At 41.1% G+C, this 25634-nt stretch overlaps 2 protein-coding genes across 2 annotated transcripts in view; both read right to left on the bottom strand.

The window, feature by feature from the left end:
- Positions 1–11779: 11779 nt before the first annotated feature.
- On the bottom strand, positions 11780–15679 carry LOC138962899 (uncharacterized). Its single transcript, XM_070334860.1, has 2 exons — positions 14370–15679; positions 11780–14021 (listed from the first exon to the last, which is right to left on the bottom strand). Exons 1-2 carry the CDS (start codon positions 14602–14604, stop codon positions 13843–13845), a joined length of 414 nt encoding a protein of 137 aa, XP_070190961.1. The 5' UTR covers positions 14605–15679; the 3' UTR covers positions 11780–13842.
- Positions 11780–25634, bottom strand: part of LOC138962898 (uncharacterized) — a 42624-nt gene continuing 28769 nt past the window's right edge. The window contains exons 7-9 of the mRNA XM_070334859.1: positions 17218–17579; positions 15686–16522; positions 11780–12098 (exon numbers count right to left, since the gene is read on the bottom strand). Of these exons, the coding sequence (XP_070190960.1) occupies positions 16092–16522; positions 17218–17579 (793 nt within the window). The 3' untranslated portion in view covers positions 11780–12098; positions 15686–16091. The remainder of the gene's footprint in view (positions 12099–15685; positions 16523–17217; positions 17580–25634) is intronic.

A 25634-nucleotide genomic window follows, 5' to 3' on the forward strand; every position in this document is an offset into this window, starting at 1 on the left:
ATGTATACTATTACTACTATACTGTACCGCAGTACTATGTACTGTAGTACTATAGTACAAAGTACCACAGTGTACCATAGTACAAAGTACTTCGTACCATAGTACTACTGTAGTACAAGGTACAGCACAAAAAAGTACCATAGTACAAAGTACTAGGTACTATAGTACTACTGTAGTACATGGTACATTCAATAAAAAGTACCATAGTACAAAGTACTAGGTACTATAGTACTACTGTAGTACATGGTACATTCACTAAAAAGTACCATAGTACAAAGTACAAAGTACTATACTGTACCACAAAGTACTATAGTACATGGTACATTTACTACACAGTACTATAGTACAAAGTACCATGTACTACAGTATGTACTATAGTACATGGTACATTTACTATAGTTTACTATAGTACAGGGTACATTTACTATAGTTTACTATAGTATACTATAGTACATCGTGTGGTACTTTTTCAGCTGGGACTCTTCCGACAATCCTACGGCAAACTAGCAGCACAAACGTTTTTAAGACCAGATATACGTCTTATCTCATGAAGTATAAATAAACATCTGTTGTCGCTAGAATGGTTGTTAAAACCAACAACCGGTGCTTTTTAACAATGTATTATTATTTTTATATACACTGATTCTTTCGAATGCAGTGTATGTCCATGGGCATGGCACTTACAACGTTGTTGCGTCAGTGCAATCTACTCTATTATTCTTAACTCATGTCAAATGAACTTACATTTTTCATTTAAGCAATGTATTGTATGCAAATTGATATGTTCTTACTTTCATTTCTATTATAATCATGTAGCAGTAGTTTGTTTTCTTTACTTGCTTATTCTTTAGCAATTTTAGACTAGTCCCTCTTTAGGGCGAGGGCCAGATGTAAAAAAGCAGATCACTGCTTACTCTATTACCCTCGTAAAATAAAGAATTGTTCTTGTTCTTGTTCTTGTTCTCTTTCTATCCCTCCATACCTCTCTCGCTATCTCTCACCCTCTTCCTCCCTCTCTCAATTTCCCTCCCTCCATCATTCTCTCTATCCCCCCTTCCCTTTCGCTCTCTCCTCCTCCCTCTCTTTCCTCATCCCTCTCTCCCTACCGCCAACAATCGACTTTTCTCTACCTCCCTCCTTACCTCTCTCTCCCTCCCCTCTGTCCCTCCATCCCACTCTCTTTCTCTGCCTCCCTCCCCCCCTCTCTCTCCCTCCTACTCTCTTCCTCCCTCCTTATCTCCCCCCCCTCTCTCACTCCCTCCCTCTCTCTCTCTCTCCCTCCATCCCACTATCTCTTTCCCTCCCTCCCTCCCTCCCTCCCCCTCTCTCTCCCTACCTCCATCCCTCCCACACTCCCCCCCTCTTCTTCCTCCCTCCCCCCTCTTCTTCCTCCCTCCCTATCTCCCTCCCTCCCCTTCTCTCACTCCCTCCCTCCTCTCTCTCTCCCTCCATCCCACTATTTCTTTCCCTCCCTCCCTCCCTCCCTCTTCCTCTTTTTCCCTCCCTCCCTCAATCCCACTAAGTCTCTCCCTCCCTCTCTTCCTTCCCCTCTCCCTCCCTCCTTTCCTTCCTCTCTCTCCCTCCCTTCCCCCTTCTCTCTCACTCAATCCCTCCTCCCCCCCTCCCTCTCTCTCCCTTGGTCCATTCCTCTTCCTTCCCATTTATCTCTCCCTCCATAGCTCTCCTTCCTCCCTCCCTCTCACCTTCCCTCTCTTTCTCCCTCTCTCCACCCCTCTTTCCATCTCTCTATCTCCCTCCCTCCCTTTATTTCTCTCTCCCTCCATCCCTCCCTCCCGCTCCCCCCCCCCACCCCTGCTTTCTCTCCTCTCTCTCACTCTCTGAGTCTCTCCTCTCTCTTACTCTCTCTCACTCCCTGTCTAGTCTCTCCCCCTCTCTCTCTCTCTATCTCTCTCTCTCTTTCCATCTTGTGCAAATTCGTAGTGTTATTTTCACTGTTTTGTCATTTCTCTTGACAACACTTCTTCTTCCAAATATTCTGGTAAAACCAAGTAAGTCCGCTTGCTTAGATCTGCGCATTTTTTGTTAGATCTGATATTGGGGGGAAAAGTGGTAAAACCAAGTAAGTCCACAAAATGCCCAACAAAACCAAAACCATCCATCAGATTATTATGAAAATCGGGTTTTAAACGTAAATTAATGCTATTTATCTTATTATCTCGGTTGTTTGATCTAGATAATCATCACTTTTGAGACATTTTATCAAACAGTAAAAGTCGTTTTTCTCGGAAGTAGCGTCAGTGGACTTACTCGGTTTTGTCAGAGACTATAGAGTATACAGAGACGCTCCATACGGCGCTGAAAAGTGAGACCGGAAGCCCAGTGGCGCCACCATGCGGAAACATGGAAAAAACTACTTTCTCTTTCCACAGCAGTAGTGATATCGTGCTGCACAAGCATTGCCGCGCCAACGCGAAAACGCAGTGGGGCATGGTGTTCGGCCATCAATTGCTCAAACGCACATGCTAAAGGCTTCAGGATGTTTAAATTTCCCAAGGAAGAGAGCAGGTGAGGATTGTTTCTTCAAATTTTCTCTCGTTAAATGTTGGAAAATCAGTGAAAGTTGTAGCGTCGAACTGCGTGTAGATCTATTCTACCGGAACAGAAAACACACACTGTACACACAACAGCCTCAAACCAGTCCAAGCTCTGCATGTTGGTACTACTAGTTTCACATGTATACGATTTATTTCTCCTCTACTTTATCTCATTTCGGCATGCCAAGTCTGGAACTGATAGTGGCAAATACGGTCGGTGATCGATTAGGGTAGACATAACCATCTCGTTTGATTGACACGGCCGTCGCGGGGTTATAGAGTAGATCTACAACGGATAACAGCTTGCAGCTTCGAACGTTAGTATTATCATGATTAATATTTTGATTGTAAACGTTTTGATGATGATGATGATGATGATGATGATGATGATGATGATGATGATGATGGCTATTGTTGTTGTTGTTCTTGTACACCATTTTGAATGAGTAAAGGTCAAAGAGGGTAGACAGAGAGAGAGAGAGAGAGAGAGAGAGAGAGAGAGAGAGAGAGAGAGAGAGAGAGAGAGAGAGAGAGAGATTGGATTGGATTGTTTACTATTTAGGCCATAGCCCCGTTGTGACGGAAGTGAACATATATATATATACAATGACATAATGACATTTGCACACAAATCAAATGAAATAAATCATACACGAACTAAGACATTACATTTCAAATAAAATATACCGTAGGCTTACATGAACTAAGACATAACACTACGTAGCCGAAATGCTTTGTACACATAAGCTGACAACTTTCGAACAATACCTTCATTTACAGATGCCATAAGCATAGAAAACTTGTGTAAACTTGGGTTTCTATAAAACTTAGCAGGAATAAACTGGCATCGCAAATCACGAAGTGCGGGGCAACAAAGCACAAAATAAAACTCATCTTCCTTACTTTCCCTGCACAATGGGCATAACAACATATCCGCATCGTATCTCTTATATCGATTAACGTGCACAAATAGCTCTGTTATTCCACCTCGGAATCTTGCCATAATAAGAGAGAGAGAGAGAGAGAGAGAGAGAGAGAGAGAGAGAGAGAGAGAGAGAGAGAGAGAGAGAGAGAGAGAGAGAGAGAGAGAGAGAGAGAGAGAGAGAGAGAGAGCTTTCTGAACAAGAAAGAAGCAACTGAAAAGAAATAAGAAAATCATCGATCGATCAAGATTCTTTAAAGTCAGCTTGGTCACAAGAATCTGGTTTAAGTTGCTGTATTTTACAGTTTTCCTTACATTTCAGTTTCGATGTGCTGGGACGACACCAAATTGACTAAATGCCTTAGTTACCGATTTAACCGGGAACTATTTCGTTACACGAAACGATTTATTCCTGACATATTTTCTCAGGCTTAACTGACCATGTATTCAGTATGTATTTGTATTTGATTAAAACACACAAAAATAACGACGGTTAGTTCGTGAAAAGAGACTGACTTGAATCATGTTTGCATAACTACAGCGATGCAGCGAATATTGCCTAAGAAAATTTGATTTAATTTTAAACTATACCATTTTCTGCGGTGTTTTTATGGTCATTTAAAAAGAATGTTCACAAACAAACATATTTTTTCATCCAGTTACTTTTTGCAGCACTGTCAGCCGGACAGAACAGACAGTATGTTAATATAAACGTGATATAAACACAGCCGACAGCAGCCGTGAAACGCGAGTTTCCTTGTGCGGCAGGGTGTGGCTCTTTTCCCGCGCTGGGCTGGCCGGTCTCATTTTCGCACCGCAACGCAAAGAAGGATGACGCGTCTCTGTATTACTCCGTCACGGCGGAGGGCTGACCGTGCACCCAAAAGCGGACTCTACCAAATGGGTATTTTTTGAAAGCTTGGGACCTGCCAAACATAAAAATCGATGTTAACAAGAAATATTCAAGGGCGCACTTTCTCTTCTCAGTGAAAATTCAACTATACCCTGAAGAGTGATGCACGAGCATTTCAGACGCTTGCCTCTGAAAAAAGAAGTTCTCAGCCAAATTACGAACTCAAACTGGTACGTTTTACATATAAATGTGTTAGTTGGTATCTTTTGATTATCACAAAACAATTTGCGACTGCTTTGGCCGAGGATGCTTGTGACAGTATCATTATTATGAACCCTACCCTAAATCCAGGAAAGACGTCGTCCAAAATGTAGGTAAGTTTTGATTAAAAATAAATTCACACAAGACTAGTATTGTTGTTTGGCTTCAATGGATATATTTTCGTCAAGTATGATGTCTTTACATAATATCTGTATAATATGAATGGATTTGAACCATATACTATGTCATTATGACCTTCCAATCTTCCTAACCCCCAGCCCAGTAAAGCGTGCGAGACGTTTCCTGAAAAAATGTCGCTTTGTGGTGCGAGTTCAGCGTGACATGATTAGTTTCCAGAACCCCATTTCTGACTTTCAAAGTTTATCTACATACATTTAGCAATGCACGAGCAAAATATGACAACTTAATGGTGCCTTTTGGTTTAATGCTATGGTAAAATTGCTAGTAATAGTGTTTACAGCTTGAAACAAAACATAACAGATGGGAATAGTCTTCCTCAATCTGGTTCAGAGCATAATGTATTTCTATTTTCAGAGGTAGCATTATTTCTGATAAGAGCTAGAGCCAATATAATGATGCTGAATATTTGAAAAATGAACTTTGTGACTCATCTGAGTAGCAAGAGAGCCTTCGTGATCGTCAGCGTAAGGCTGGCTGTCTTCAAGGCAATTCCTAGATGAACAACTTAACACTGCGTTCGATTATTCGCCCGTTTCTTAAGCTAGAGCTTTGAGACTTTACACGCGTCTAGGGCTACATGTATGCTTTACAATACGTAAAATATAGTTGACTCTCGCGTTATTTAAAGGTCACAACAAGGTCATTACCAGGCAAAAACGAGGGAAAACCGACGGAAAGTACCATTTTCTGCAACTGTTTGCAAGAAAAAGATTTCAAATTCAATTGTTTCCTGGGATTAACGCATCTCTAGACATGACAATCATCCGATTATCAGACATCAATTGTGGAGGTCACGACAAGGTCATTACCGGGTAAAAACGAGGGAAACCCGAAGGATAATACCATTTTCTGCAACTTGTGTGTAAGTAAAAGCTTTCAAACTCCATCTTCTTCTGGTATTGGCGCATCTCTAGGCATGACAATCATCTGATTAACAGTCCTCAATTTTCAAGGTCACAACAAGGTCATTACCAGATAGAACCGAGAGAAAACCGAGGGAAAATACCATTTTCTATAACTTTTTTGTAAGTAAGAGCTTATAAACTCCATCTTCTTCTGGAATTAGCGCTGATTTCAATGACCCTGAAGTCCGAGGAAAGTTTTCTTGACCCATGCCTACTTTGAAGGTCATGACAAGGTCAAATTTACACGTTTTCTATTTGGGAATATCTTTACGGTCAAATAAAATACTTTCTGGAGGTCAGCTATTTTCGAAGCTAAAGCTTAATTACAACTTTACACACGTCTTGGGATTTATGAGACATAACGCAAATATTGTTGACTCTCGTAATATTTAAAGGTCACACAACAAGGTCATCACCAGGTAAAACCGAAGAAAAACCGAGGGAAAGTACCATTTTCTGCAACTGTTTGTAAGAATGAACTTTCAAATTCAATTGTTTCCTGGGATTAGCGCATCTCTAGACATGACAATCATCTGATTAACAGTCATGAATTGTGGAGGTCACGACAAGGTCATTACCGGGGAAAACCGAGGGAAAATACCATTTTCTGCAACTTGTGTGTAAGTAAATGCTTTCAAACTCCATCTTCTTCTGGTATTGGCGCATCTCTAGACATGACAATCATCTGATTAACAGTCCTCAATTTTCAAGGTCACAACAAGGTCATTACCAGATAAAACCGATGGAAAACCGAGGGAAAATACCATTTTCTGCAACTTTTTTGTAAGTAAGAGCTTATAAACTCCATCTTCTTCTAGGATTAGCGCTGATTTCAATGACCCTGAAGTCTTTGGAAAGTTTTCTTGACCCATGCAATGTTTGAAGGTCATGACAAGGATGGGATTTTACACACGTCTAGGGCATTATAAGACATGAAACAAATATTGTTGACTCTCGTAATATTTAAAGGTCACACAACAAGGTCATTACTGGGTAAAACGACGGAAAATATATCAACTTTATGACTCGTCTGAGTGCCAGGACAGCCGGTGTGATCCTCAGAGTCAGGCTTGCAGACCGCAAGGCTATCGGTAGATGAACACCTTAACATTGACTTTTTCTTCTCTCTCCCCTTCTCTTCTACCCCTATTACATCCAGCCCCGCCCACCCCCTTAGAGCCCCTGTGGGCGAAGGAAGATGTCATGAATCTGCCTCAACAGCTTTAGCTTAGAAAATAGCCGAACACAAATAGAAAACGTGTAAACTTGACCTTGTCATGACCTTCAAACTAGGCATGGGCCAAGAAAACTTTCCTCGGACTTCAGGGTCATAGAAATCAGCGCTAATCCCAGAAAAAGCAAGTGTTTATAAGCTCTTACTTACAAAAAAGTTATAGAAAATGGTATTTTTTCTCGGTTTTCTCTCGGTTCTATCTGGTAATGACCTGGTTGTGACCTTAAAAATTGAGGACTGTTAATCAGATGATTGTCATGCCTAGAGATGCGCCAATACCAGAAGAAGATGGAGTTTGAAAGCTTTTACTTACACACAAGTTGCAGAAAATGGTATTTTCCCTCGGGTTTCCCTCGTTTTGCCTGGTAATGACCTTGTCGTGACCTCCACAATTGATGTCTGATAATCGGATGATTGTCATGTCTGGAGATGCGCTAATCCCCCAAAAATAATTGAATTTGAAAGCTTTTTCTACTAAACAGCTGCAGAAAATGGTACTTTCCGTCGGTTTTCCCTCGTTTTTGCCTGGTAATGACCTTGTTGTGACCTTTAAATAACGCGAGAGTCAACTATATTGTATGTATTGTAAAGCGTTCATGTAGCCCTAGACGCGTGTAAAGTTTCAAAGCTCTAGCTTAAGAAACGGGCGAATAATCGAACGCAGTGTTAAGTTGTTCATCTAGGAATTGCCTTGAAGACAGCCAGCCTTACGCTGACGATCACGAAGGCTCTTCTGCTACTCAGATGAGTCACAAAGTTCATTTTTCAAATATTCAGCATCATTATATTGGCTCTAGCTCTTATCAGAAATAATGCTACCTCTGAAAATAGAAATACATTATGCTCTGAACCAGATTGAGGAAGACTACTCCCCTCTGTTATGTTTTGTTTCAAGCTGTAAACACTATCACTAGGATTTTTTACCATAGCATTAAACCAAAAGGCACCATTAAGTTGTCATATTTTGCTCGTGCATTGCTAAATGTATGTAGATAAACTTTGAAAGTCAGAAATGGGGTTCTGGAAACTAATCATGTCACACTGAACTCGCACCACAAAGCGACATTTTTTCAGGAAACGTCTCGCACGCTTTACTGGGCTGGGGGTTAGGAAGATTGGAAGGTCATAATGACATAGTATATGGTTCAAATCCATTCATATTTTACAGATATTATGTAAAGACATCATACTTGACGAAAATATATCCATTGAAGCCAAACAACAATACTAGTCTTGTGTGAATTTATTTTTAATCAAAACTTACCTACATTTTGGACGACGTCTTTCCTGGATTTAGGGTAGGGTTCATAATAATGATATTGTCACCAACATCCTCGGCCAAAGCAGTCGCAAATTGTTTTGTGATAATCAAAAGATACCAACTAACACATTTATATGTAAAACGTACCAGTTTGAGTTCGTAATTTGGCTGAGAACTTCTTTTTTCAGAGGCAAGCGTCTGAAATGCTCGTGCATCACTCTTCAGGGTATAGTTGAATTTTGACTGAAAAGAGAAAGTGCGCCCTTGAATATTTCTTGTTAACATCGATTTTTATGTTCGGCAGGCCCCAATCTTTCAAAAAATACCCATTTGGTTGAGTCCGCTTTTGGGTGCACGGTCAGCCCTCCGCCGTGACGGAGTATATACTCTATAGTCTCTGGTTTTGTCAGCACACGGCGGAGGTGTGCTAACAAAGAGATTACAAGAGAAAGTGTTGGCGCCAAGGCACACACACACACTCAGCACTATAGTTGGTGGTACTGCTTACAATATCATGGACAAACCATCGTAAAACCATAATATTGCACTATTAATGGTTCTGAAGAGTGCAGTGGACAAGCAGAAAGGCATTCTGTATGTGACAACTTTCAGTAAATTTGAGGAAAATAGTGGACTTATCTTCTGCTTTGACCTTTTAATTTTAAGTTGAGATTTGTATCTTGCATAGTGCCACACTTGCTTCAAATACTCAATCCATTGGCAACCGACCTAGGTTCCTAGTTTTGTCAGGGCGCAACGCTAAGTACACTCACCCGTGGTCATTTTGTGTCGACAATCTAGGTCACATCCCTCTTGTTATGGGGGCGAGGACGCCCCCATTCTATACGGATAGTTTAGGGGTTGACCATGGGCAGCGCCATTTTGTTGTGAAATACGTCATCAGTTTGTGTACACAGGAAGTTGTGACATCCGTCACCCTATGGGAGGGGTGAAGGCAACATTGTTCATCTGTAGAAAGTTGTGAAATCCGTCACCCTATGGGAGGGGTGACGTCAAAACTGGTCATCACAGAGTTTGTGTAACACAGGAAGTTGTGAAATACGTCACCCTATGGGAGGGGTGACGTCAAAATTGTTCAACAAAAACATGATATGTCGCATTGTGCAGGGTCAACTGCAACAAACTCAAACCGAGCCATTCATACCTAGCTGTATTTGAGAGACTTATATACCCGACATTTTTATTTCTTATTTTTAGCACAGGTGTAGGAAAAATCATGAACCAAAATGTTATTTATTTTCTAATTTAACATTTTTTTTACAAATATGACCATGGTCTTTTAAACATACAGTGACATTAAACATTGTTATGTTAAAAAAAAGAAAAAAGAAATAAAGCTTTTGTGCACAAATCAGAAAATACATTGTACATTTTACCTACAGGCCAAACAGTGTCTGTTGGCGGCAGAGGGCCCAGCAAGTTGCTATTTTTAGATCGATTAAAAAGTTGTCAAGAACAGGCGCTTACATTTGGATGTGTCCACTGATAGTAGGTTTGGTTGTGATCAATCAGAATGATGTAGGAATAAAAATGTATGACAGTTTGGTATGATGACATGTAATTCAAATATGCTGAAATGTAATATTATACATGATATAATATTATTATGGCTGTTGCCATGACCATGAACCCCAAGAAAGGTTTAATGTTATGTAAAATCAAAATACCAAAATCAAGCACCTACTAATCTGGTTTTCGGTGCGGCTTGGACCAAAAAAGGATGGACACGCAACTCGCTCAGCCAGCCAGCGCTGCGAGACTTACAGCGGCCAACTTCGCCGCGGCGCGCTCATTGGCTAAGTATTGAACTTGCGTCAAGGCCGATGCGCGTAGATTCCCAGAATGTTTACTTTCGGTTAGATTCTTCGACAGCATTCGCAGAGGTGACTGCCGTATTGTGTACCGCATTTTTTATTACTTTTGGGAGTTTAGTAACGTGATATCAGTTTTCAATTGTTCGTTCACTTATATTGCTTTCAGATTTAACACACAAGAAACAGTAGCACGGTTTTCGTTGCGAAAATGTGCATTGGCAGTGCTACGCGATCGAATTGTGTATTATGTACACGCGGTGTTCTTCTCAGGAAAAGACCGAAGCGACATGTGACGTCAGTCGTTCAGCCCGCGAGCGGTGGGATGGGGGGGTTCACATGGTTTGTTTGTTTCAGAACCACACCCATATTCACACATTTCACATGTAAACCATTTGTCCGCCCCCTGTCGATATTTATCGACTAAGTTCCTTGTTTGTATCATATGCGCGCGTGTTTTCACAAACTTGGCTCAAAACGTAGGCTTCTCTAAAGAGAAGGATGTCTTACTGTATGAAAGTGTAAAAAAACACAAGTTTGTTTTAAGAAACACATTTTTTTCCGAAAAGGGCAATAACTGTTGTCTGGTGCGACCAATCGGAGATAATTCCCAAATCTAACATATTTTCATATAGAGCAATCAATAAGCTTTACATTGATATACTATGCCGTGACTTGTGTATGTTATGAACATGTACCACTTGTTTGAAATCAAAGGCAGATTTCTCAATCATTATTACACGATCTGTAAGTAGGGTGAGGGGGGGGGGGAAGGGAGGGAGGGGGGTACTAGTTGTGGTAAGGGTACATTAGTTGAGGGTCGAGGGTGCGAAGCTCCCGAACCTGCCCGCCCCACCCCCCCCACCCCTGAAAACATTAGATTAAAATATGTGAACTCTGGGAGTATTTGTCATGAGTTTATTTTGTTTAGCCCTCGGAGGAGGTACTTGGTCGGGCCAGGGGGGAGGTCCGGGCAACAGGAACCGCCCCCCTCCCCACCCCCCCCCCTTGGATCCGGCCCTGCACACATTAGAGGCGTTCCACACCTATATACTGTTAAATGTTCCCAATATACTTTGTTCCCGCGTTAAACACAGGATCAACAATAGATATAATGAATACAGGTTAAGCTGTTTGATATAGCAATTTCTTTGTTTCGAATTTTTGTTTCTTCCCAAAATTAATCGACTTTAAGCGTCACATTAAGAGTTTACCACCACCCTGCGCCCCACCCCCTTCTTACCAATGTGTAACAAAGGTGTAACAGACTAACGGTGTTATGTGCATCATAACGGCTGTTCGGACAGACGCACATTTTTTGGAGAGGATAACTGTAGCGAATGCAAATGTTTATGAGCGCTCATCTTATTTTTTCAGAACTGAGGTGGTCCAAATAAGGAACAATTCATATAACCAGTCTTTCCCTCTAGCAGTTAAGAGAGAGAGAGAGAGAGAGAGAGAGAGAGAGAGAGAGAGAGAGAGAGAGAGAGAGAGAGAGAGAGAGAAAGAAAGAGAGAGAGAGAGAGAGAGAGAGAGAGAGAGAGAGAGTAAGCGAGAAAAATCGAGAAAGGGATGGAGCGAAATGAAGGCAAAGAAAAGAAGAGCAAAACAATTCTCTGTTTTTTTAACGAGAGATGCGTACAATACACACACAACACACACACACACACATACACACGCACACACACACACACACACATCAAAGCACCCGCACATGCTCGCGCAGATGAACTGTCAAAAATGAAGAAAACAAGATTTGAAATTCATCATACGTAGAATGTATTAATCATTTAAAGGACTGAAAATGCATTTCACAGAATGGTACACAGCTCTGGAGAATTACTATTTCATACACAAACAAAACTGCACTATATGTTATGTGTTGCTATGCAACCGGAAGAGTTTTGACACTGGATTGATATCAAAATATTTGTTGTTTTTCAGTAAAATATCCAAAAACAGTTTTCTGCGGTAGACGTATGGTATCAAAATCATATTTCCTCTCTCTTTCTCCACGCATTCCACTGTCCCTAGAAAATTTACTGTCTGTCCGTGACGTCATGTCTTGATGACGCTATTATGTAACCGAGTGCCGAAACACTACGATCACCTCGGGAGGCGAAGTGCAATCAAACAGGGTTGGAAATGTTAGGGCTAATTTGTTAGCCCTATAAAAACTGTTATGCAAACCAGAAGGTTTCCATGAACATACAGACAATCGGAAACCACCAGATCCCATCACAAACAGAATTCCACAATCCAGAGGGGGCAGGTACACCTAGCGGGGGGTCACATTTTTGTGTTGATGGTTCATCAGCTAAATATCACTGAAATTTAATGGGATTTGGCAGGAAGATAGTAAATTGGCTGAATTTTAAGAAAATCTAATTAGTTTTGTACATAACACAATATAAAGGTGGATATTTGGGTATAATTGTATTTATTGTTATCGCGGTTAATTTTGAAGGTTTACATGGTTCTCATGCACACTCAATCAATCAATCAATGTAAGTCTCCAATGATTTGCATAGCTTAAATTTAATGTTTGTTCTAAGGGATGAACCTCAGTCTCACTTATTTGGGCCTTAGGAACTCTTTTTTCAGCTTCGCCAATTCCTCGTAAAATAGTGGATAAAATATGTGACTTCATAATATTAAAAAAAAAATTATGCTTTTTTTCTGAAAGATCAGAGGTTCATCCTTTAGCAAACAGTATAAAAAAGAAATGCATAAAGTTTCTTTGCTATATCTCAAAAGGTTCTTGAGATATCCTTTGAAAACTGCCGACAAATGTGAATTTCGACTAACTTTTTGACCCTCAAAATTCAGGAAAACAATAGCATGTTTGATCTTGCCTTCAGCTCCTGTCCTAATGTCCACCTGGATTATAGGGTAGATCCTCCCTCTCAGCTTGCAACTCATTCATGGTCAGTCTCTGGCGCCTGCGGGTGATTCTGGCCTCATGAGATGATGCCAAGGCCTGGCGCTGCGCGTGCTTGATACGTTCCGTGTCCATGTCCGCGAAACACTTGGTGGCAAACGCTCCAATTTCAAGTCCAAGCTCACGCATCACACTGGCATAAGTCTTTGCTCCATCATTGAAGACCCCTGTAGCCAACCCCACACCTTGATTCACAGTTATTAGTCCATGATTTTTGTGTTTCGGGCAATAACGCCACACCACGTTGTTGAAGGACTCATTCGCATTCTGAGTATATCCCTCAACACACTTAGCAAGCAGCTCTGGACTTGCCAGGTCCCTGAACACAGGTTTAATTTTCTCCATAACTGGTACTGGGAGACTGTTCTTGTGGTGGAAAACTTTGTTCTCTGCCTTTGCCTTTCTGAATGGGCAGTTCTCAGTGCACATCTCATGCATCGGCCTCTCGTCTGTCGACATTTTATGAAAGAAAATCGCCCACACATTTTGCTTCATCTTTGGGAGATTGTGTTTGTTAGCCCTGATTGCTACACCATACATGGATTGGATTCTGTCAATCTGGTTGTCTGTAAGCCTGCCCTTCCCAAACATTGTTTTCCCATCATCCAATTTTACACCTTTCATGCTTGCCTTTAGCTTCCTCACTCTTGTACCCATTCTTTTCTGCACGTGGCCCACACATTCAAGTTTCTGAATAACAATATCTTCACCATAGGGCTTAGCATCTTTCACAACTTTGAATGTATTGCTGTCCCCATCACCTATGAATCTGGTGTATCTGAGGCTATGTTTTTCTACTGATGAAGAAAATATGTCCCTTATAATACTAGCCTCCATGCTTCCTGAAGAGCCGTGGTGATTCAGCGTGCACTTGTTGTCATGCTGTGCTGCCCACCTCCTGTATCTCCTGTATGTTCTTGTCCTCTTTCTCCCACACCTCACATGATTTGCAGATCTTGCTTCTGGCGCCACAGCCAATCACCTTCCCAGTCTTGCAGCCTATGGTCGAAGCAGCACCGACGTTGGAGGAGTGGCCGCGTGTCATCCATGTGCCGTCTGAAAAATAATATATAAATAATGTTATAGATCTAGAATAGGTATTTTTATCAACTAAAATAATAGTGAAATAGATTTATGAACAACATAAACCAGTGTAAAGATGAATGGATTATACAGTAATCAGCTGAAAATAAAGATATAGATATATTTGATTCATTGAATGATAATTAATATTTAAAAAGAAATCTGTTCGGTTATTTTATGACCACTTGACGGTATAGTGTTACCGCTTGGCTGTATACAAATAGAAAATAATGTGTACCTGTATAACTTAGTATGAGGTTATTATATATATATATATGTATAACTCTGACCACATAATTAATTACTGTCTCAACAACATACCTGAAGAGACATCAATGTTGCGAATTGGATCTTCCTCGCCTTGGTCTTCTTCGTCGTCGTCCTCTTCTTCTTCGTCATCTTCAACGTATTCCCTGCCTTCCCGCGCTGTTGCCAAGGAATACTCCAGTTTTGCAGCTTCATTCATGGACTGCTGTTGAACAGTGCAGGTTGCTTCTTCCAGGCTCTTGTCAATCTTGATGTAGGAGTTCTTTGCTACTGGTGGGGGCAGGTCCATTACACCACAAAACAAAGAAAGTTCAGCGCGGTCGCGGCCGAGTTCACAGAACTGTTTGTCAAGTTTCCAAAACTTATTTGTTGACTGGTATGAAAACAAGTGTTGCACTTTTTCTTACACTGGAACATAGGACGTGATCTGCTTTCAGTATATTTTTATTTTTGTGTTAATAGCCAAGCCCTTGTCTTGTCTGTTCCAACAAAGTGACAATCCCTTTGCAAACTTTGCAAACTAACTGAGTGTTTATCATGTCTGACAACATTTGTATGTCAATGATCCTGTTCCCAGCAGGCATGGAAGCAACAGTAGGCCTAACTATATCATCATCATCACCATCACCACCTTTCACAGTCACAGGGTTTATTACATCTTTGCCACTGCCTTCTGCCTTCTCAATCACTTTGTACATGATCAGCAGTTTCTTCTGGGAAGTTGTGGGCGTGTCCTCTGTGAAAATCGAATCGATTTCAGTCACCAAATTGTCATCGCCCACATTCGCACTGTTGTGAACCGATGCCGGCGATGGAGTCGAAGACTGTTCAAAACATACTTTCTTCGCTTTCGAACCTCCTGGCGTGTGTTGGTTTCCCATAAACTTTCTTTTCTTCGAGAAGTTGACACCTTTTTTCCTCTGAGACATTTTCGGAGGTGGTTTGCACACATGCAACACAATACAACTCCAAACTTGAATGAAAATCTCCACTGCAGATCAAAATGCTGCTTCCGGTGGGAGAGAGAAGGGAGCGGTTTGTAGTTGAAATACTGCGCGGGAGCCGTCATTATGTTCGATAAGCATGGTGTATAGTACGGAGTCGATGTTTCGATTTTGGGGGTCAAAATTTACGAAACTCGGCACAGACACCCCTCATTGAAGCCGAATAACTCGAAAACTATTGCACTCAGTCACAAAATTCAAACTGTGTAATAAAATTCAGCCAATGTAGCATCAAAAACAACCAACACATTCAGGAAAGAAAAAAAAATCATTGTTGGTCAAATGTTCAGGTGTACCTGCCCCCAGGCCAACAACTCGGATGCAGAGTCTGCTGTGAAAGGAGCAGTAGCCTCCCTCCCCTGTCACATATTTATAAATGAAATCATGCGCTTGTCAGTGAAGAACAAGCGATGTGTTGAGTGAATTTTTTCTCTGTATTTTAAAACGATAAAAATGTCACTCGCGTTGTTGTTGTCGGTGTCGGTGGTGATGGTGGCGGATGATGGTGAATGTCGTGGTAGAGGATGATGTTGTCGTCGTAGTTGTCAGAGAGCGGCAGGTTGTAAGGACAGGTATTGCTGAGTTTCAGTAAATTGATTTAATAAAATGTTGAATTTCAGTTCAACGGTTGTTGTTGTTGTTGTTGTTGTTGTTGTTGTTGTTGTTGTTGTTGTTAGACATCGCTGGACGTTGCGGGATGTATAGTCGAGACAGGTGGTGGTGGTGGTGGCGGTGACGAGATGTGGGTGTCACTCAGTGTCGCTGTCGCTGTCTATGTCCCAACATCCTTCACCCAGATCACCTGGGCCGTGGACCGCGACATGGATCTCAGGCGGCCGATATGGGCAGCATCACCACCACCATACGCACCATGCCCAGAGTCCAGGTAGACGACGACGTGTCTCTCCAAGCCCCATACTGTGTTCTGATTGGCCACCGTCACCGCCTCGACTCGACCCCTACCTGCCGCTCTGTGTGTGGGACCTGACGTCATTTCAGCCAGTTGTCTAACGGCCTCTGACTCTGTGTCGTTATGAGCCACCTTACGGGTGGGGACGCCGCGTGACTCGAGGCCCCGGATGAAGGGTGCTGGTGAGTAGAGGTCATCATCCGGTGTGTCTGTGTCACACTTCATGTCACCCAGCACAAAGACGTCGCTGAAGGTGAGGCCGCCCTGCCCGTGGGGAGCGTTGTCTTGGCAACCTGAAACATCACACACACCGTCAACACCACATCGTCGTTGTGTAAGACACATCCACACCGACTGCAACAACAACAACAACAACAACACCACCAACAACAACAGCAACGACGACGACACCATCACCAGCAACAACAACCACGACACAAACAACAACGACGACCCATGTCTAACTTCCGCACCAACACCGGCTACAGCAACACGTGAACAGAGACTACAACTACATCAGCAGCACCACAACCACCTGGAAATAGGAAAAACAATTTTATATTATTTAGTGTTCCACACCTCACCTTGGCAGACTTGTGACGATATTATGTTACGACGTCACAGTACATGACGTAAATACCAACATTCCCTGTAAGTTTAATGACGTCATTGAAATGTTGTACACCAACCTGACACTTACTGCATTGCAGAGAGAGAGAGAGAGAGAGAGAGAGAGAGAGAGAGAGAGAGAGAGAGAGAGAGAGAGAGAGAGAGAGATGTACAGACAGACAAACAGAGTGACAGATACAGACAGACACAGACAGGCGGACAGACCGGCAGACGGACAGACAGACAGACAGACAGACAGAGAGACAGACAGACAGACAGCCAGCCAGCCAGCCAGCCAGACAGGCGGACAGACAGACAGACAGACAGACAGACAGACAGACAGACAGACAGACAGACAGACAGACAGAGGTGTACTGACCGACACGAAGATCTCGCAGCATGTCTGCCACCAGCTCCCCGCACCGTGCACACCGCCATGTGAAGACACCCTCATGTCCCTGTCTGTCACCGCGGTACTCATGGTGACCAACCGTCAGGACAGGTGGGCCGTCGCACGGTGCGGACACTGGCGGCCTGGTGTAGGGCGGGACCGTTCCATCCCTCATAGCGTTAGCCTGCTCCACCTCTCTCACCACAGCAGGTGGACTTCTCAGGGGCTGCGTCAGGTAGCGGACGTGACGCTTCATGTCGGCAGGTACATCTAGCATAACACCAGCTGCCCACAGGGTGAACCTGACGTGTCGTTGTTTTAACGCCCGGTAGATCTTTGCGATGACGTCACTGTAACAGAACAGACAGGTGTGTCAGTGTTTATAAACAAAACAGACAGTACGTGTGTTATAGTTATCACACCCCGACAAACATTATGCATGCGTATCGCATGCGTGAAAGCGTGCGATACGCATGCGTGAAACGCATGCGATACGCATACGATTTTGTAACTTTTTTTTCGTGCGATACGCATGCGTTTTTTGCTCGGATATCGAGCGTGACACGCACCTCTACCGCAGGTGTACCGCATGCGTATTCCGGATTGTTTATGCTCTTTATAAAGCAGGTTTTTAGATGCTCATATTTTCAGGCACTCTGACAACAACACTCACTCAAACATACAACCATGCAAGCTGAAACTCAAAAACAAATTGTTTCATCAAAATATTATGTTATTCAACAATTTTCAATTTTTAATAAACACTTACAATCTTAGTGAAAATGCGTAATTAATTTTAGATACACTTACTTAGTTACAACTAAAATTATGAATCATATTCTACCTAGGCTTTACATTTTGAATTTCATGGCATTTTGACAAATTTAACATTTTTGATTAGGAAAAATATAATAAGAAACCCTTTGCGTATCAAAGAAATAGTCACATTTGTTTTAAAATACAAAACCGTGTAATGCTGATCAATAAGTGATAAATATCAATACTCAAAATACAATTTGTATTCACAATGCTGCGACTTTTCGGCTATCTCTGAATATAGTTATATGCAGCAAAAGGCAATGTGTTTTGTAAGGACTCCCAGTGCCATGCTGACGTCCTCTGTGATCCATCACCAGGCATAAACAAGTGACGCGCCTTCCCTTCCTTCAAAAGATGAGACTCGATCTGCTTGGCTGCATTTGCTACCTCTCCTCTGCAGCCCAGGTGTAACAGAGTTTCCCTGAAACTAACAACAATTTATCAAATCATTAGTTAGTGTACATAGTCTGAAGCCACCTGAACACACAACAGCCATTTTCCTTCAGTTCTCCACTTTTTTTGTTTATAGGTACATACATGTTTTTAATTTATTTACACTCATCCTCATTGTACTGAAAAAGTGCCATGAAAGGCAGAAAATAAGAAATAGAACATAAGGAGCTCAATATTAGCTGAGTAAATAATAAAGTAACACACACATGAATACAAACACAAAGCCTGTACAAACACATAAGATAAAAATCAGGGACACAGAATTCAGAAAACTTCCATAACACAAACATTACCAGGAATGATGACACAAAGTGCTTTCCAAGAGTGTTATTTGTAACTAATCATGCCAAAACATCCTGACAGTACAGGCAAATACTGTGAAACTTATCTTACACAAGTTACAGGCAGCTAATTGTACAGTGGAACCTTGTATTGAAGAAACTAGCTTTCCGAGTTTTCAGTTCACAATGTAATTATGTCTGAAAACAATTCCATTCAAAGATGGTTGCTCTCATAGGACGTGATCTGCTTTCAGTATATTTTTATTTTTGTGTTAATAGTCAAGATCTTTTGAAAGGTAGGTTCCATATGCATTGTACCCACTAACGAAACAAGTATAAAACACAAACACTCACCAGTAATATTATTTGAGGTTGATTTGGGAAACTCTACAGCAAGGGAACACATGGAATGTATGTGGCTGCCAGGGCTCTGAGTCTGACTTTCCTTGTTTCAGTGTCTCTCATTTGTGTTGACAGCATCGATTAGCAGCACCTTGATAGCTACACAAAAGAAAAGAACATTGTCAATAAATAATATCCTTTTACATCAGATGGTCTTTTTTACATGTAAGTTCACGGATAAATCTAAAGTGCATTTCAGAGCCGTGTTCATCCCAGACACAGAGGACAATCAGCCAGTTGGACCTGCATGAATTCAAAATATATGTGGGTCAATATGTTTTGGCCAGAAAACAATGTTGGGGTACTACTTGCCTCCGAAAACCCCTGAAAACCCCATCTAGACTAACTAAATCTATCTTCAAAGTGAATTATTGGACATGCCTGTAAAAAGTAAGCCTGATTCATGCTACTTGAACCCTTATATTTGTGTTGAGAGCCGAATTATCGACGAAATCGATGCAACAATTTCAATGCAAGGGAGGTAACCCTTGTTACTCGAAAGCACAAGTATTGATGACGTCATGTGATTAGTGCTTCCACACCTTCGTAAATCCTCGCACAAACATGAAAATAAAGCCATGAACTGTGAAAGTTGCAAATATAAGTCATGATTGCAAACAATTATGTAACAAAACACGATCTAAGGACGAATTTTCTTATTTCTGATGAGGTTTTGGGAGGTTTTTGGGGGTTTTCGGAGACAAGTAGCACCGCAATTTTGTATCTACAGAAATTCCATGGGGTCAAAACTATGGACATTCAATATGCAGGCCTGGAGACTGCATACCTGACCTAATATGACGGAGGCTGAAAATACTGTCAGACTCAGAACACAGTTTAGGTTCATAAAACAACAAAAAAGGCATCCAATATTTCAAATGCCAAAGCTTTTTGTCGAATAACATTGGTGCACAACCACAACACTAACCAGGAATCAAGATAATATTTACAGTCAAGATTGAAAATCTTCTTAGGCCTGTAACTCAAGTCTGACTACCCTGCATGCTGAAAGCCTGAATAGCTGAGAAAAACAAAACAAAATCAAACATACCATTAGTGAAAGCCGCAGTCAACCCTTTTGCAGAACAGAAACAGCAAAGATCTCTCCACAGGCAAACATCATCAGGATGGTTGGCCATAACGTGTGTACTGCAATCATAAGCAGACACACTGTTACTCATTTAAAATCATAACTACTCACTTAGATACAGATACCTACAGACATCACCATTAAACACACTCACATGCGTGCGCAAGTCAAAGGATTACCCTGTGGTTTAAGCATGACATAGATACTTCTGAGCTCTACACGTTCAGTCCAAAACACAGGTACTGAAGTAGGGACAACTGCATAAATAGATGAAACCAAAGAGAAAATAACAAGCAAAAGCATTACTTACCTGTTCACAACAACGCATTGGTATGACCAGGTTAGCAGATAAACACAGCACTGGACCATTGTAAATGCAGGACTTGAAGTTCAATGGGTCCACTGAAAAAGAGATTGTGCACTTTGAAAAATCATAAACCTGGTATACTGGTAACCTTCGTGAAAACAATCCTCTCCCTGTATGAATTCAGTTAAATTGAGTTTAAATAATACTTGTTCTAACTAACATTTCTGATATGGAGTTTATCAATCACAGTCATTTTGAGTTAGAACTACAACCCTGACAATTACTGACTACAAAGACATTCATTGATTCAAATTTCAGCAAAATATATCATATTTTGGCTTGTATGTCATGTAACTCTGAAATATGACTACCCCACAGAAAAGTGAAAGCATAAATTACTGAAGTTTCATTCACAATCACACACACACACACACACACACACACACACACACACACACACACACACACACACACACACACACACACACACACACACAGTGACACATGCAAAGAAACACACACAAAAACATTCATCATCAAAGGAAGCCTTAATCATACCTTTTGCAGAACAGAAACAGCCAAGATCAATTCCCAATAGGAAACATGATCCGGATGGTCAGCCGCTGTGTACTGCAAACATAAGTGGCCACACTGTTACTCATTTTAATTTAAATCAGAATTACTCAGATAATTCCACAACTTACTAACATCACCATGATTAAAACACACACACACACAAGCCACAATATGAGTCTGTATGGTTAAAGCATGGCATAGAGGCAACAAAAAAACTAAGTACACATATATACCTATATATGCCATTCTTCAGAAGTGTTCAAATTAGAACATAAAGCCCCCCAAACCATCAGATACACACATTTTTACACAAAAAAGTAACAGAAAGCCAGAGTGATCTATGAAATTTGAACTGCACACACAGCACAAAACACATACACTGTGTACATGAATAATAAAGAGGCAACTGACCTTTTCCAATTCAAGACAGCTGTGAGTGTGATGTTTCCATTGTGGGTGTCTCATCTCAAGGTGTGACATGTTACAACAGGATCCAGCTGGTATGCATCTGTAATAATTCAAATATCCTGCATACATCAGTACGCACTGTGCAACACAAACACATTTGATTTAAAACTCTAAGCATCGCTGTTTCAATTATAATGTGAGTCTTATGACAGTAACACACACACCACTAACTATGCAGTGGAGAAAACACACCAAAAATACCATTGAAGCTCAGTGCATGAAATGATTTCTTTTTTGCTTGTGCGCTGAATTCCAAAGAATTTGAACTTGAGCGTAAAGTTAAAAATAACATACTACTATACTATTTTTCATTCTTGCTCTACTTCACATCAGTGAACACACTACTTTGATCGACCAGTTTGGGTCACAAATAAGCAAACACAATTATGGCATTTCCAATACCCGGGAAAATAATATCTACTCGATTCTTAAATCGCCTAGAACAGCAAAATACAATGCGCCCCATTCAATGCACATATTAACACTCAACTTAGAAGTTCAACTTCAACTTCAAGGATAAAAAAAACTAAGTGGATTCACAGCGCGCGGCGCGTTGTGTAGGGTTGCGATTTACAACCTGCGGCGCTACGAGGAGCGCTGCGATTCACGACGCGAGCGCGATGTATTCTGCTGTTACATTTTCTTCACAATTGCAAAGTTTACAACAGCTACATCTATCTGATCTATTTGAGAAATAAAACTCAATAAAACGAACAGAGCTCCATTCTCTCTCTCTCACTCTCACTCTTTCAACTGAGTTCACCATATATCGCTGCGCCGATGTAAAACGTGCCTAAGTTCCAGCCTTGAATACTTGGCAGTCATATCACTACATGTCATTGCAATGGCTTCTACTAAATGGAAAGCAGCTGAGTTTTTAAACTGGAATGACGTTTTTAAACAAGTATCTGAGTACAGTGCCGCCGGCAGAACCGCTGTCAATCGGTGTAACACCAGTTAACACTTCAGCAGCCATTTTGGAATTTGCGCATGCGCAGATCGTTTTTTTTTCTTGGTTTTTTTCCCCGGTTGATTAGAGCGCGTATATTCAGTCTGCAGAAAGTGCAATTTTGTAGTCTTGCAGCCCTGAAGTTGCTTTTGAGTGTCCAAAGAAAGAGTGTAAAGGTTCTAAGGATTTCATCGGGCACACAAATACGCGATTTTTCTGGTTGATTTGAACGCATGCGCAGATCGGTTTTTTTTCGAGTGTTTGTTTTTTCTCCTCTTTCGGGTTCCTTCTTCGTTCCATGTAAGCGCTGGAACTGTTAACTGGTGTATAGATTCACTTGAGATAATATAATAGAGGTAGGTGCAATCAATTGTTAAAAATGTTGCTGATAATCAAAATAAAGCGCGTCAACAATCTGCGCTGGTGAGAGCAATAGCCGCGCTCTGGGAATCGCTGCGCTGCACAACACGCCGCGCTTTGGGAATCGCCGCGCTCTGGGAATCGCTTGCCATAAAAAAAATTAAAAAACAAGAAATGTAGGTTGTTGGAAAGCTTGTTTTTGACAAAACAATACGTTCCCGACACAGATATTTCGACCCAGCTGTCTTTTCAGTGCACAGATAAACAAAATTAATATGAATTCAACAGTAAAAGACTGACCCTTTCATTGTTTCAATTCGCATCACCAAACACTGACACAGACTGATCGAAGTTCAACTTCACGAAACAATTAACTTGGCTTAAAACGGCGCCTCTGCACTTACCAAACCTTGATACGCGGTGCAATGAACAGAATGCTTCGATACTATGCCTGCAAATACTTTCTTAAATAATGAAAACGTCAAAAATAGTGAAGAAACTTACCTGTCAAGCATTCCTGTCGTCCGCTGATTTTTGTTGACCGTTTCAGTATCGGGCTTGCAAAGGAACGAAAACAGAGTGTGTGTGTGTGTGTGTGTGTGTGTGTGTGTGTGTGTGTGTGTGTGTGTGTGTGTGTGTGTGTGTGTGTGTGTGTGTGTGTGTTTTCTAGTGATACATTTTTATTTTAAATTTTTAGTTAGAGCTTTGACTATTTACACACTTCTAGGAATTGACTTTTAGACATGATTAATTACCTGTCTAATTACCATTTTAAGTTATGCACATGTTTGCGTTATGCAAAACAGCTTGTCTTCAGCTAGGTTGTTCTTCTTCTTGGTTGTGGTGGTGTTTGTTTGCTTGTTTCCTCTGTTTTTAGTTTTGTTTCTTTTTTTATTTGAGAAACTCTGTGTGATAAGAGAGTGAGTGTACTACGTACAAAAGCAAAGCAAATAAGTAGATGGAGAGGTGAAAGAAAAAAGCTGCAGTGTTTTGGCTTAAGGACTATACGCACTAATGATATTCTGAACTGCTTGTTTCCGTAACAGTCTGATGGACAAGAACTATACAGTGGAGAGGAAGTGGATTTACCTTAGCGGCCAACTTTTTCAAGATTTATCAGAATATGTTTTCAATCAGAGGGCCTCCAACATGTCAATTAGTACCGGACAGCAGGCTGACTAGCCAGTGGTCACAACAGTGCTTCAAATCAGAAAAAAAAAGTGTGGACCAGTGAGAGAAAAACAACTTAGGCCTAAGAGCAACACTACAGTTGACGATGTTTGGAAACAAATCTACTCAGGGTTTTATTGACCGCCGACCCTTATGAACCTTAATTATGCCAAGGGATAATAATGTTCAGGCAAGTGATGAAAAGCCTCACAGTCCCGATACACATTTTCTGCAAATAAATATGACGCACTGTTCTTTCCAAAACCTGCACATCCAAGCTCATGAGTACTACCATCATGTGTTAACTTTTTCAATCAACAGTCAAACTATCATGCTGGCAGTGAATGTGGGCTCCCTCGTGCATATTTCCGACACCAACACTTTGACAAAATATGCACTTTATGATTATTCAATCAATCAATCAATATGAGGCTTATATCGCGCGTATTCCGTGGGTACAGTTCTAAGCGCAGGGATTTTAATTTTTTTAATTTTTTTAAATTTTTTTTATGCAATTTATATCGCGCACATATTCAAGGCGCAGGGATTTATTTATGCCGTGTGAGATGGATTTTTTTTACACAATACATCACGCATTCACATCGGCCAGCAGATCGCAGGCATTTCGGCGCATATCTTACTTTTCACGGCCTATTATTCCAAGTCACACGGGTATTTTGGTGGACATTTTTATCTATGCCAATACAATTTTGCCAGGAAAGACCCTTTTGTCAATCGTGGGATCTTTAACGTGCACACCCCAATGTAGTGTACACGAAGGGACCTCGGTTTTTCGTCTCATCCGAAAGACTAGCACTTGAACCCACCACCTAGGTTAGGAAAGGGGGGAGAAAATTGCTAACGCCCTAACCCAGGGTCGAACTCGCAACCTCTCGCTTCCGAGCGCAAGTGCGTTACCACTCGGCCACCCAGTCCTTATTGTTTCACTATTATACGATCAACATGTGTGTTTTTTTAATTTTTTTTTTATCTCGGCTCACTATCCAGAAATAAAACTACTCCATAAACACTCAAACACAGTCTTTTTCGGAAAATGTCTATTGAAAGACGAAAGAAGAGTGTATGCTTGCATGTTTCTTGAATACAAGAATGAATGTTTGCATGTTGCTGTTAAATGTGTTCGTTCAACTTTAGCAGTAGGATTCCAAAAAGTATGTGTGTGTGTGTGTGTGTCGAAAGAAGTGTTGTAATAATTTTGAATGCAGATTATTAGTTAAGTGTGTCTTTCTCTATAGTGTTGTTGCTAAATTGTATTGTTGTACATTGGTATGAATTAGTAACAAGAAATAAATATATATATGAAGGATCATGATATAATTACTCATGTGTAACTTCTTCAATGGTTTGGAAGTATGCACATGCAGGTATGAGATGTGGAATGATCCTGATTATATGGCTTCTGAAAATAAAAATATAAATAAGAATATGTCTTGTGATGAACACTAGAACCTGTAAACAATTACTTACTTTATAAGGGGAAGTAAGTCATACGTAACTTCCGTTCGGTCT

The sequence above is a fragment of the Littorina saxatilis genome, linkage group LG3, assembly GCF_037325665.1.
Source record: "Littorina saxatilis isolate snail1 linkage group LG3, US_GU_Lsax_2.0, whole genome shotgun sequence".
NCBI classification, from domain to species: Eukaryota; Metazoa; Mollusca; class Gastropoda; order Littorinimorpha; family Littorinidae; genus Littorina; species Littorina saxatilis.